The sequence below is a fragment of the Neophocaena asiaeorientalis genome, unplaced genomic scaffold (assembly GCF_003031525.2).
Source record: "Neophocaena asiaeorientalis asiaeorientalis breed wild unplaced genomic scaffold, Neophocaena_asiaeorientalis_V1.1 scaffold123, whole genome shotgun sequence".
Classification (NCBI taxonomy): Eukaryota; Metazoa; Chordata; class Mammalia; order Artiodactyla; family Phocoenidae; genus Neophocaena; species Neophocaena asiaeorientalis.
Window position 1 is genome coordinate 3,513,686 of NW_020173666.1, and position 15,429 is coordinate 3,529,114.

Consider the following 15,429-nt stretch of genomic DNA (forward strand, 5'->3'; position numbering starts at 1 on the left):
TATATCTGCTGATAGTCTTAATTCTGTTAAAAGTGAAACGTGATAATATACGTCTTGGTTTGTTGGCCACTTTTTCACTCAGTGAAGGACACAAAAAGGAAATTTCTATTCTGAATATAATATCTAATGATATGAAAGTAATAGACACATGAGAAAAAGTACTTACTTAGGCTTGGAAATAGATAAATATAGAATTTAATAAAGAAGGAAATTAGATACACAAAGCTGTATCTAGACTTTAGGAAAGATATATTCAAAAGTTATAGAGAGGAGGCTCTAAAAATGAAGTTTTGGGCTCTACAATTGCAGTTACTGTCAAGTCGTCAATATTTTCGATAAGACAGTAAAAGAGAAATAGCCCAGTAGTACTAGTTGAAATTTCTGTCTTTGTGTTTCTTATAAGAAATGAAAGAGACTATATAAGAAATAAGGGATACAGTCAAGGATGGATAAAAATGTTGCATAGATCAGTAAGTACTGTGTTGAATTAAGGCTGAATTCTCCAAAATGAGAAATATAGCAAAATGTTTGGTTACAGTGAAAATATAGTTAAGGAAGGATTAGGACACCACTTTAAGGATGATTTGCAATGATAGTTGAAAAATAGAGTATAGAACTAAATCACTTTGTTTCTCAGCTCTCCATTAAGAATGATTTTTCTCTCTGGAAATTATGAAAAATAATAAAGAGAAATTAAAGTTTAAGCCACATTATGCAAATAAGGCAAACCAAGCAATAATGAAAAGATATCAAGGGAATTTGTAAAGAAAATTTGTAAATGGTACCCCCAATTGATGAAGGTCAAATATTTTACAAATCAGTAAATTTGATTTACAAGTCAGTCAGAATTCTAGAATGATTTGCTAAGTAGTTGATGCCTTACGTGCATATTGAAAATAGAGATAATAATAGAAATCAGCAGGAATTCACTAAAAGTAAGTTGTTCCAAAATCAGCATTACTTTTTTAATCTGGTAGCTACATTGATAGTTCATGGCAGCCTGTTGACATAATATTTCCTGAAGTTAATTGGGTATTTGATAAAGAATTCCATGATACTTTTGTGAACCAGACAGGTGGAAGTGACCTATATACCTAGTTCAATTTGATGGTTGCAAGGTTAAGTCAGGAGTCAGCAAACTACAGTCTGTGGGCCAAATCTGGCTCATGGCCCACTGCCTGTTTTTGAAGTACAGTTTTATTAGAGCAGCACCATGCTAATTCGCTTAGGTGTTATCTATGGCTGCTTTTGTGTTTCAATATTAGAGCTGAGTAGTTGTGACAGATTGGCCCCAAAACCCAATCTGGACCTTCACAGAAAACATTTGCCAACTGCTGGATTAAAGCATGGTACCTAGTGGGTCGGTTTGTGGCCTGATACTAATTTGATGTAGTGTGCCTCAGTTAGTGGGTTACAATACTGAATAACATATGATTATGCTTTGTTGAACATTTTAAATAGTTAAACTTCCTGTTTAAACAATTGAAAGAGAAGGTGTGCTTATTTTTGCTGTTTAAAGGATAACTAATACATTTGATGGCAAAATAAAAACCCCAAAGGTAATTATAGGTAGAAATCATAAGCTTAAACCAGGGAAATGAAGTTTATCAGCAATAAATGTTAAGTCCTGTGTTTAGATCATAAAGATAATTACATGTATACAAAACAAAAAACTGGCTCAGGCAGTTCATGTGAACATGCTTAGAGGTTTTGTTGTTAGTTTAGGCAGATTTGTGTTAAATCTCAGCCCTCTTTTTATGTGTGTTATATTAGAGAAGATGCTACTCTGAGGCTCAGAGTCCTCAAAATGGGGGTGATCACCTCATAAAATTAGTGTAGTTATTAAGTGAAAGGGCATATGTAATGTGCCTCATCTTGTGACTGGAATATTGTTGGCGTTCAAGTGGTTGTTCTGTTACCACAGCTTAAGGTATGCCAATAATATGACATAACTGCTGAATATACTAGTGTGAGAGATACAGAAGATTTTAAGTTATCCATTTATATTGTATTTCTTCCTCTTTTTAAGGCAGGCTATAGAGAAAACAATTTTGGGCCCAAATGTACTCAAGAACTTCTGGCCAGTAAAATATCTATTACAATGACAATGAAATTGACTGTCTCTAGATGTAATTAGGTGTTTGTCACTGAATAAGATACCTGAAACACTCAGTGCCTCGGTTTCTTCTTCTGTAAAATGAGGATAATACTGTCTACCTCATTCGCTTCAGTGAGAGTTAAATGTGTCAAGAACTTTGTAATTGTTGTTTATTACCAGCTAGCTAATTGGGTTGGGATACATTTGGGCAAAACCTAGATAACTGTATTGCTAGGAATATTGCTTGAAGGGATTCTGGCAGCAACAGAGAAAATGGATTAGATTATATGCTATGAAATCCTTTCATATATATATATTCAATTATTCAACAAATATTTATTGAGCACCTACCATGTGCTATGCACTGTTACAGTAATAAAACAGACAAAAATCTCTGTCCTCATAGAACTCACATTATACTGGAAGTTTTAAAAGATAGGTAATGTACAGTAAGTTGCATAATAGTGCCAAAGGGAAAAATAATTAAATGAGGGGCATTTGAAATATCAGTGACAAGGGTGTTACATTCTAAATAAAATATCTTGAGCAAAGATTTAAAGGAGACAGCTGTTTTCCATGACGATGTCTGTAGAGAGAACATTTCAAGCAGAGAAGAGCAAGTACAGTGGGTCAGAAGCAGTGTAACTGGTGAGTTCAAGGTTACAGTGAACGGTAAGTGTGGCTGAAGTAGGGAGAGTAAGGGAGATGGGGAAGTACGTGGTAGGAGAGGAAATAAAGTCAGAGAGGATACACCATAGCCACATAATATGTACCACAGTCATATACCATAGGATCATATACATCAACCAGTCATGTGGAGCTGGACTTCGGCTTTTACCCTGAGTCAGATGGAAGACACAGAAGGGGGTTTTAGCTCACTCAATAATTTAATATCTAAATTAAATGATCACTATCACATTCTTTAATTTAGCTTCTTAAATGTTTCTTCCTAGGCTATTTTAAGAATGGGAATTATATCTCATACTACATTTTTATAGAGTTTAATAGCAGTTGACAAAATACCAAAGGCTTTAAATTTCAAAATTTACTTAGTACCAGGCTCATTGTAATACTGGACTATATAATCACTACTATTTATTTATTTACTTAATTGAGGTATGATTGACATGTAATGTTATATTAGTCTCAGGCATACAATATGATGATTTGATATTTGTATACAGTGCAGAATGATTGCCACAGTAAGTCTAGTTAACAGCCATCACCTTACGTAGTTTAAAAAATTTTTTTTCTTGTGATAAGAACTTTTAAGATCTATTCTCTTAGCAACTTTGAAATATGCAATACAGTGTTATTAACTGTGGTCATCATGGTATTCATTACATCTGCATAGCTTATTTATTTTATAACTGGATGTTTCTACCTTTTGACCCCCTTCACCCATTTCTCCTCCCATCCCCTGCCACCTCTGGCAACCATCCATCTTTTTAGATTCCACATATAAGTGAAATTATATGGTATTTGTCTTTCTCTGCCCGACTTACTTCATTTAGCATAATGCCCTCAAGGTCCATCCACATTGTCACAAATGGCAAAATTTCATTCATTTTTATGGCTGAATAATATTCCATTGTATATGTATAACTCATTTTTTCATCTGTGCATCCACCAGTGGACACTTAGATTGTTTCTATATATCACTACTGTTTAAACACCTGCTATCTTAGTGTTTTATCAAGAAAAATTTTATTTATATATACAGATATTTTGTCAGAGATTAATAAATGCATACCTGTAATTACATCTGTCATCTTAGAACTGTAAAGGCTAGTTTTATTATTTTTTTTCCAAAATCTTTAGTGTGATGAAAGTTAAAAAGAAAAGAAAAGAAAAAAACTACTTGTTGTCATTCAAAAGCTTCCTATCCAATGAAGACAAATAATATATAGTTCAAAATAGAAAACACTCCTCATAAACCCAATTCAGTACTCAGTGTTCTCTAAATGTTACTGTAAGAGCTTTCTTAGGGACTGTAGAGGTTGTGACGTCATGAATTTTACCAGAGGAATAGAAAAGCAGATACTGGTCATATGTGCACATATGTCGATATCAGACCCGACAACTTCTGAGGCCTAGTCATGCAGCCTCTTGTCTGTTGCCCAGCTATCCCAAGCTCCTGGTGTGTGTTTGTTTGTAATTCTTTTGGAAGAATTCTTTTCATTTCTATCTCCAAGCAAATTAATTTCCATATTGTTTACTTTGCATTTTGCCATGTCTTATAGTTTTTGTCTATAGCATAAAATACCTTGCTAGGATTTCTCCTAAGAATTGAGGCCATCCTATAAGATAGATTCGTTTTATATGATTCATATATATCTGAGATAAGAAACTATTTCTTTAGAGCTCTTTTTAAAATGTGATAGTATAGTTTTTAAGAGTTATAGCCCTAGAAGAAAAGTAATGTGCAGTACAGGCATACATCTGAGATATTGCAGGTTCAGTTCCAGACCACCACATTGAAGCAAATAGGCAATAGAGCGAGTCACATGTATTTTTTGGTTTTCCAGTGCGTATAAAAGTTATGTTTACACTATACAGTAGTCTGTTAAGTGTGCAGTAGCATTATGTCTAAAAAAAACACAATGTACAGACCTTGATTTTAAAATACTTCATTGCTAAAAAATCTAACAAACCATTATCTGAGCTCTTAGCAGGTCATAACCTTTCTGCTGGTGGAGGGTCTTGCCTCAGTGTTGAAGGCTGCTGACTGGTCAGGGCGGTGGCTGCCAAAGGCTGGGGTGGGTATGGTGACTTCTTAAAATAAGACAACAGTGACGTGTGCTGCATCGATTGGCTCTTCCTTTCACGATTTTACTCACAATCGAACCCTCTCAAACCCTGCTGCTACTTTATCAACGAAGTTTATGTAATATTCTAAATCCTTTGTTCTCATTTCAACAATCTTCCCAGCATCTTCACCAGGGGTAGATTTCATCTCAAGAAACCAGTTTCTTTGTTCATCCATAAGAAGCAACTCCTCGTCTGTTGAAGTTTTATCATGAGATTGTAGCAATTTGGTCCCATCTTCGGACTCCCTTTCTAATTCTAGTTCTCGTGCTGTTTCCACCACATCTGCAGTTACCTCCACTAGAGTCTTGAACTTCTCAAAGTCAAACATGAGGGTTGGAATCAACTTCTTCCAACTTCCTGTTAATGTTGGTATTTCAACCTCTTCCCATGAAATCACAAATGTTCTTAATGGTATCTAGAATGGTGAATCCTTTCCATATGGTTTTCAATTGACTTTGCTCAGATCCATCAGAGGAATCGCTATCTATGGCAGCTATAGCCTTACAACATGACAGAAATATATGTAAAATGTATATATATATAATATATTTTTTTAATATATAATATTATTTAAGAAATATAATAAGATGTGAAAGTTGAATACTCCTTGATTCATGAGCTGCAGAACGGATTTTGTGTTGGCAGCCGTGAAAGCAACATTAATCTCATAGTACATTTCCATCAGAGCTTTTGGGTAACCAGGTACATTGTCAATAAGCAGTAATATTTTGAAAGGAATCTTTTTTTCTGAACAGTAGATCTCAACAGTGGGCTTAAAAGATTTAATAAGCCATGTTATAAACAGAAGTATTGTCATTCAGGCTTTGTTGTTCCATGTATAGAGCATAGGCAGAGTAGATTTAACATAATTCTTAAGGTTCCTAGGATTCTTCAGAATGGTAAATGAGCATTGGCTTCAATTTCAAGTCACCAGATGCATAACCCCTAACAAGAGAGTCATCCTGTCCTTTGAAGCTTTGAAGCCAGGCATTAACTTCTCCTCTCTAGCTATGCACGTCCTAGATGGCATCTTCCAACAGAAGGCTGTTTCAGTTACATTGAAAATCTATTGTCTGGTATAGCGACCCTCATTAATTATCTTACTAGATCTTCTGGATAACTTGCTGCAGCTTCTACATCAGCCCTTGCTGCTTCACTCTGCCCTTTTATGTTATGGAGAGGGCTTCTTTCCTTAAACGTCATGAACCAACTTCTGCCAGCTTCAAACTTTTCTGCAGCTTCCCCACCTCTCTCAGTCTTCATAGAAATGAAGAGAGTTAGGGTCTTCCTCTGGATTAGGTTTTGGATTAAGGGAATGTGGTGGCTGATCTGATCTTCTATCCAAACCACTGAAACTTTCTCCATATCAACATTAAGGCTGTTTCACTTTATCATGCATGTGTTCACTGGCGTAGCACGTCTAACTTCCTTCAGGAACTTTTCCTTTGCAGTCACAACTTGGCTAACTATTTGGCTCAAGAGGCCTAGCTTTGAGCCTGTCTGGGCTTTTGACATGCCTTCCTCACCAAGCTTAATTATTTCTCATTTTGGATTTCAAGAGAAAGGGGAGCGACTGACTGACTCTTCCTTTCACTTGAACACTTAGAGGTCACTGTAGGGTTATCAACTGATCTACTTTCAATATTGTGTCTCAGGGAATAGGGAGGCCTTAGGAGAGGGAGAGGAATGGGGGAAGGGCGGGTCAGTGGAGCAGTCAGAACACACACATTTATCAACTGAGTTTGCTATCTTACATGAGCGTGGTTCATGGTGCCCCAAAACAATTAAAATAGTAACATCAAAGATCACTGATCACAGATCACCGTAACAAATGTAATATTTAAGACTTTTTTATTATTATTATGAGAATTACTGAGATGTGACATAGAGACACGAAGTGAGCAAACGCTGTTGAAAACAATGGTGCTTGTACGCTTTCTCAGTGCCGGGTTGCCACAGCCTTCAATTTGTAAAAAAATGCAATACAAGCAAAGTGAAAAGTGCAGTAAAACAAGGTATGCTTGTATTTTAAATATTGCAAACTTGGAAGCACACAATATTTTCTTAATTATTATTCAGTGATATTTAAGGGAGGTACTTGAGATATACTTAGGGGAAACCACTTTGAGGTTTGAGTTGAGAGTCCTTATGATGTAAAAGTCACCAAATTTATTACCAACTATTTATTCTCCTTCAAGTGAAATCCAATAAGAAGTATGTACGTCATATGCCCTCAAATTGCCGACTTTAAACAAAATCCTGTGTTATATCTAATGTCCCTGAAAAATTGCAAATTATCTCTTTCGGAAATTGTTTCTTATTTGTTTAACTGATGACTGCTGTGTTAGTTTGAGGTGTTTTAATATCAGAATACTCCTATATTCTGATCTCAAAACTAATGAGCATAGTATCAATGCCAGCGTAGTCTGCTAACCTGCTGGGTTTTTTTTTTTTAATGGACTATCATTAAATACATACTGTAAATAGGAGGTAAAACTGCACTTACATAAACTTGTGGTGTGATTTGGTTTTGGTTTTGTTTTTTAGCAGGTCTGTGCGATATTAGTGAAGGGACTGTAGCCCCAGAAGATCGCTGCAAATCTCCAACTTCTGGTAATTTGCTTTTTATTTTATTAATAATTATAATTCTACAAAAAATACAGCTTGTCACATTTGTACAGATAAGCGTTTAAAACACACCTACAGGGAACTTCTGTGTCACATATTTATTCTTAAAATCATAACTATTCTTTGCATTCTCATTAAGTGAAAAGAAATGCATTAGATAAAAATCTATAGCTATTACCTGTTAAGAGTCGTGTAACTGTTTACTTAGCTTCTAATACTTACACTTTTTTGGGAAAATGTATTTTACTTCTTACCATCGGATCGAAGCTTTCGTCATCTACAGTTTTTGTCTTTGCTGTCAGCATGCCTGGAGTCATCTGGTAGAATAGTGCTCTAATCCATGAATAATGTTCACCTAAATGTTGTGAAAGATTTTTAACACTTATCTAATGGTGACTGTGGACAGGTAGAATAATTGTAGACTAGTTACATTTGATTTTGACAAAGTAATATGAGATATAATTTTATAGCTGTATTAAAGCATTTGTCCTTTCTTATCCGTATATTAGTCATATGTAACCTATGTATGTATTAATATTTCAGAGTAACATTACTTTTTGAGTCCCCGTACAATTAAGAGGATCCTGAATTCACTATTTTTTTTAGTGGATTGAAACTTTGCTAAAATTTAATAAGGTTAACTTCATAATTTTAACTGATGTATTTATTAAATCATTCTGCTGGGAATTTTCATCAGCTTTCTACTGGAAAGATTGTTCTTAACAGAAAGTAACACTGTTCTTAGACAGATTTTGATCCTTGCATAGGTAGTTCTACATCAGAAATAATTTTAAGAATAGGAAAAATTGAGAGGTGCATTTTACTTTACTCCCTCATATTTCAGTTTACCATTCCGTTAGATCTAGGACCAGTAGAACTTTTGTGAGGTTTTCTTTTTAAAAATTGCATTTTCCTGATATTGCTCAAGTTAATCATTTCTTTTCTTAAAATATATGTACCTTCTGGTTTTCTTAGTATTCAAATTTCATATTTAAGTACACTCATTACACCAATAAAACATATGGAATACAGGAATCACTCATATCATTAGCACCTAATATTAAGGCTGAACATTGGTAGAATAACATTGAACAAGTAATGTGGAGCAATACGTACTTCCCATCTCACAGGACTAGAGTTATTCTGAATATGATTTAGAATTATAATATCTCTTAATTATTACTGTTCTTCCTCCAACCATATACAGTACTGTTCTGATGTTCTCACCTTCCCTAAAGGCCATATGAATGCACTTGTCAATATGTTAAGACTATAGGCCACATTTGATAACTTGGACATGTGATATATTGTCTTTCAATATATTTTTTTTTTTTGTCTTTCAATATATTAAATGACTATCAAATGTGTTTTAACAAGATTCAGCCCAAATAAATTAATATTCCTTTTCACCCTAAGTCAGACTTTCAATAGGTGTATATTTCTAGCAATTTGGGATAACCCAACGAGAGGTAATTGTAGATAAATATGTAAGTACACTTCATTATAATTATTCAATAGATAAATATAAAAAATGTATACTGGTAAAAACCCTCCAGGTTATCTCTTGTACCAGAGAAACTCAGACATCATTCAACATTTTCAAATATACTGTGCTCTTTGGTTCACATGAAAAGAAAATATAGTTTTAACGTGCAGAAATACGTATGACACCAGGCATCCTTTTAGGTGAGTTTGAAATGCAAAGTAAAAATTGTGACCTCAGAAATCATTGATAAATCACAAATTCCCATCTTTAGATATAACCTCTTAGTTTATTTAGTTTAGTCTTTGATTATGCTCTGAAAGAGCAAAGAGTTATCTGAAGAGTTATATTCATTCATGCATATCAGAAAAGACTGCTTTTACAAAAAACAGACCACACTTTGGTAGACAATAGTTGTACCTAAAACATGTTTCATATACCAGGAGATGGATGTCAGTCATGCATAAGTACTAAGAACTACCATAGAAACTAAAATAAAGCTCTGGAAATAGTTGCTAGAAAACAACATTTGTGTTTATGAGAGAAGAAATGTATAAAAAGTGGGTTGGGAGTTCAACTGAATTCCTAATAAATACTAAGAAGAGGACCTCTATTATAAAAATGAAAAGTAGCCGTATGCCCTTTATCAAAACCAATACGTTCATTTGAAATAATACGTATAATTGAAGAGAAACTCTTCTGAAAAGCTTTTAAAGCCCGTAATCAAGATTTGTGATCTGAACAGTTTAGCCAACTAATATCAAAGCTCTATTCAAAAATCATCCTGAGAGGGCTTCCCTGGTGATGCAGTGGTTGAGAGTCCGCCTGCCGATGCAAGGGACACGGGTTCGTGTCCCGGTCCGGGAAGATCCCACATGCCGCGGAACGGCTGGGCCCCTGAGCCATGGCCTCTGAGCCTGCCCGTCCGGAGCCTGTGCTCTGCAACGGGATAGGCCACAGCAGTGAGAGGCCCACATACTGAAAAAAAAAAAAAAAATCATCCTGAGAAAATCCAAGTTATGAATATAGTTTTCCCTTTCCATTTATCTTTAAATAAACCAACAGTCTCTCTGAAATAGAAAATTAATTCTGCCATCCTGAATTAACATAGAAAATTATTTCTGCCATCTTCATTTGATCTTTATTTCAAAGAACTCAGATTGCTTCACTGAGCACTTCTCTAATGTTGGGATATATTTTAGTGCTGCATCCAAAATTTATGTGTGTGTATGTATGTATGTATGTATGTATGTATGTATATGGATATATACATTTCAAATTGAAGAAAACCCAAGGCCACATACCATGAGATGGTGCCCTCAGGAGTTTCTGTGTACCCTAGAAAAAAATAAAAGCTGTATGTATTTTCTGTGTTTATTTAATCTAAATTTTAAAATATATTCAAGTAGGAAATGCTAAAATCATTTTTGGAACTTTTTCATGAGCTGTCACAGAAGTTATGACAACTGGTAGTAGGCATTTTCAGTTCGGGGAAAAATATATCTGCTTCTTTTATTCACATTTACGGCTTATGTTGCCTATTTTTATGTTAGAAATACCGGGCATTTTTATAATTTTATATTCGTGTTCAGATATGCTATCTTGCTATTAGTCTGATATGAAATATATCAAATAAAACAAGGGTTAATAAATATTTGTACATCCATGTGGTTATGTGGTATCAGAGATGAATAATATTTTAAAGTATATGTAACATCTTTTCATAACCATTATCTTTTTAAAATCTGAATTATGTGAAAAAGGAGTGTACCCTATTTCTATTCCTGAAAATGTTGCTGAGCTCAGTGTTACTTATATGATATTTTTTGATATAGGATTTATGAGGATCTATAAATGCTATTTAGCAAAAATAACATAGTTTTAAAAGAGTAATTTTTATAAGACTGTTTTAGAAGTAATTGGATCCTGCCAATGTTGACAGGCTTTACTTGGTCTGAGAAGAGACTTCAAGGATGTTTTCCACCTGGCCACAGAAAGAAAGTACGATTTTGTGGGGGAAGGTCAAATTTTGACCTTATTTATGAAGGCTCAGTAGTTTCACTGGGATAAAAAAGAAATCAGCATAGAAAAACCATTTTATTTACTTCCAGTTATGTTCTAGATAGTCACTTCTAGCAGAAAAGCTTTATTCGTTCAGCGAATGTTTACTTAGAGATTCCTACATGAAGAGCACTCCACTGAGTCCAAAAGAGATGCAAATATCAATCACATAGGGTCCCAGCTTCTCAATTCAGTTCAGTGGGAAAGGTCAGGTGTATGTAGACTTAAAATATAAGGCGTTAAGTGATTAACATCATAAGAGAAGTAACAGGTGAATTTTTACAGGAATTCAAAGAAAGGGAGGTGATTTATAGCTGGAGAGATGGTGAAAATTTTAATGGGTGAGATATCATTTGAAATGTGTTATAAAGATAGGTAGTTTGACTCTAATAATAAAGTCAACTAGAATACTACTTAGGATTCCCTTTATAATAAAAAGTTTGTGTTAGAAATTAAAGAAATACAATGAAAATTAGGAACATCTTTTTAAAGAAAAAGGACTAAAATCTTAATTATAACAATATTACATAAATGTATTGAAAGTCACAGTTGAAATAAAATATTCCTTACCTCATTAAATTTAAGTAAATATTTGAACATATCTAAAATTATAAGTATCATCCTCAGTATTTTAAAGACCTCTATGGTACTAGTAGAATTTATATATGATTTTAAAGTTTGTATCTAGAAAGCTAACTCTAAAATAAACTTTACCAGTATAGTACTTATACAGGACTCTGCTACTAGATAAACCTTATTTGGTTAACTAATATCAAGAATTTTTATGTTTTCTTTCAGAAACATTTAACTCCTTATATTTTTCTTTATCTGTTCTCTAACTTATAATATATACCAAGATTTTGCCAAATGGTTGTACCTTACGGAAAAATTATTATACATTAGGTTTAATATTTATACATACTAGAGATTGGTCGACGAAAGATAATGCACTACTGATTGCTGTTCTTACTGTAATATTATAAGAATTATTATTAACTATATACATGATATTTTCTTCTGGCCAGTAGTATGGGAACTTGTTTTAAGGGTTACCAGATTACTTTGTTTGTACTTTTCCCTGTGACAACTCAGCGTTTGTGACTGACTATGTGCCTGTTCCTTCCATTGTCTTCATTTGTGTAGGTTCTTCATCACCACACAATTCAGATGATCAACAAAAAGTGAATAATTTTATAGAAAAGGGTATAGTATCTTTATTTTACAGTATTTTCTTTTAATTACATTTAATTCATGTAGTTTACTTTGAATAGATTTTGACATTTTGTATCAAAATATTATTTTCAGTGAAGATCAAAAGCAGAAAGTTTTCCAAGACGGTAGCCAGTGATATAGGTAGGAAATAGACATTTCTATTTTGTTTCTAATCCTTGCTATTTGCAATGCTAACTCAATACCAGAAAATTATCTAATGCATTGCATTTTGTATATATTAATTTGTTATTCCTATGCTAAACAATCATCTCCTGGGCTGTGTTTCTTCTAAACTCATTGGGGCAATAATTATTAAAAATCAGTTAAACTGGGGTTGCAGTTCTTCCTCTGACTTAACCGTGTGAATTGTTCTATTAATTTTTATTTTTGCTTTATTTTAAAATAAAGCAGGGTTCAATTTATGCCATACATAGTACAGTTTTATACTCCAAAGTTTTGAAATTTTTTTCTTTATAGTTTTACTTGTATTTTTTCCTACCTGTCTTCTATCCTCTCATTATCCAGACTCCAGATTTCAAGGAAGTGGTTCTTTAAAATATTGACTTGTAGTCTGTAATCTGTACTACCCTTGGGTTAAATGGGAATTTTCTACCACTCCTTCCCCCCAAGTAAAAATGAGTGATACTTTGAAATTAATTACTCAGTCCAAGATTTTCAGAGTTTCAAACTGGGGGATAAAATATATAATTAAACTTTAGGGACATAAACTAGGGTTTTTTAGTCATAAAAATTTGAATTTTGTCTGAGGATTTTTTTTTTTTTTCTTGTGGTACGCGGGCCTCTCACTGTTGCGGCCTCTCCCGTTGTGGAGCACAGGCTCCGGACGCACAGGCTCAGCGGCCATGGCTCATGGGCCTAGCCGCTCCACGGCATGTGGGATCCTCCCGGACCGGGGCACGAACCTGTGTCCCCTGCATCGGCAGGCGGACTCCCAACCACTGCGCCACCAGGGAAGCCCTGTCTGAAGATTTTTACAAGCCTGAGAAACTCCATTTTACTAAAAGAGAATACATTTAATCTTTGATGTAAATCCAAAAATTTATTACACTGTTAACATATTACTTATTTCCCCCGAAACTCCCACAATTCATTGAATTGTCTTAAATTAGATGAATTTCTAGGCAGCTGGAATAGATTTACATCTTTTCAACTGATAAAGTTTAATATGTGGTAAATTTCTAAAATTCTTAGAAGTAGCATCCATATTGTTTGCATGTTGTAAATTGAACCCTGTTTAGTCATATTAACATTGGCAGACTTTTAGCACCTCTGGTCATTTTTTGAATAACGCGGTTTATTCTTGGGCAAAGGGCTCTTCATTTATGGAGTATCAATTATTTATCTCTTTGTATTTGTGGTACTTTAGTGAATCATTTAGTAACATTTAAATCACTTTCATTATCTACGAGCACTACTGCATACTTCTTTTTCAACCAATTTCCTTTTTAGTATATACTCTCTTAATAGTACTTTAGAGGTTCTTTTACTGTCATGTAATGTAAAAAGTTAGAAGGGACTTTTCTACGTATAATTTATCAAAGAACTTGTAGAATTTAATTACCTAGGAATTTTACCTTGCATGAAAGTTACTTTGTACATAATTAAATTTTTCAAATAATTTATCTATTTGATTTTCGATCCTGGGGTTATGTTTGCTTTGTTAAATGTTTTGACTCACTTTCCTTTTTTTTCTGGGTTATGAATAGAATATGAAACATGGAATATCTGAGTGTGATTATTTGAAAGACTTTAATAAATTTCTTAGGATTGAGAACATTATTGGAAGGATAGTTCTTCGGTAACATAAAAAAGAAAGCAAGAATGTTACCAGCAAGTTTTTTTGTCATGCCACTTTCTGTAGTTATATTTTTTGGGAAACATTAACTTTATTCAACTTTTCAAACTTATGTTAGCTATACAGTTATAAATAATTATTTTTCATCTCCAGAAACTACTTTTATATCTCCTATTTTATATATAATTTTAATTGTTTTCAGTTGGAATCTTTCAGTATTTTTTTGAAGTGTAATTGACTTCAATATTATAATAGGTTCAGGTGTACAACATAGTGATTCAGTATTTTTATACATTACGTACCATACAAAGTTATAGTATTTGTGCCTGTATTCCCTGTGCTATACATTACATCCCTGTGACTGACTAACTTTATAACTGGTAGTTTTTTAATTCCAACGTATATCCCAAGGTATATAGAAGGCAAGCTTACTTTTCAATTTTTTCTTCATTCAGATAGAGGCTATGCCATTTTAGATTGTAAAGTTTTTTCAGTTTAAAAAAAAAACAAAACAAAAAAACAGTTTATCTCCCTACATTAGTGTCTAGTTTTGTAATAAGACCTAGCATAAAATATGCTACTGAAAAACACATAAAATGTCAATGAAACATTGGGAAAAAATTCATAAAATCTCCTAAAGACCTCTCTTTTTTTCTATCAATACTTAAAGCTTAATAGTATCAAATGTGCTAGGACTCCTTGAGTGTTCTTACCTCACTATGTTCCCTATCATCCAATCCCATACTTGCTCTAAAGGATCCTGACCCTCATAAAATTATCACCTTGTTCTTCCTCAATCTACAGACACTTATTGCTTTAGCTTAGGCAGTTATGTTGTGGCCTAATAAGGGAAGGCATAAGAATTAAGCCTCGAACCTCCAAGATCATCACTGGTGAAAGAACGACCTTATGTGGAAGGCTGACAGAATGTATTGGCTCTGAAGTTTTGTCCCTAAGTTTCACTTACACTTTGAAAGTAACTGCTGCTTGTGTCATATCAGAGAGGATGGGGCCAGAGGGTGTACAGGATGTCATTCTCACTTTAACAATCTGACCCAACCGTGGAAAATCAACTGTTTTTTGCTGCCTGACAGCTGAAATAGCTGAGATGGTAACAATTTTTTTAAAAATATACTTAACAATTACAATTTTCCTAGCACACTGTCGCAACCATTTATAAATATTTTTTTCTTATTTAATCCACTCAGTAACCTCAGTTAGCTACTTACTGTTATTTCCCTGTTTCACAGATGAGGACACTAAGAGTTAAAGAGTATGTAGAGTATCTATTGGTTACACAGCTAGCAAATGTCGGAGCCA

General features: G+C 33.9%; 1 protein-coding gene across 4 annotated transcripts in view; it reads left to right on the forward strand.

The window, feature by feature from the left end:
- Positions 1–15,429, forward strand: part of STXBP5 (syntaxin binding protein 5) — a 165,189-nt gene that overhangs the window by 104,542 nt on the left and 45,218 nt on the right. For 2 of the 4 annotated variants that reach the window (XM_024747979.1, XM_024747982.1), the window contains 3 exons: positions 7,457–7,522; positions 12,225–12,284; positions 12,387–12,434. In XM_024747979.1, coding sequence (XP_024603747.1) covers positions 7,457–7,522; positions 12,225–12,284; positions 12,387–12,434 — 174 coding nt within the window. The remainder of the gene's footprint in view (positions 1–7,456; positions 7,523–12,224; positions 12,285–12,386; positions 12,435–15,429) is intronic. The other 2 variants (XM_024747980.1, XM_024747981.1) reach the window with 2 other exon arrangements.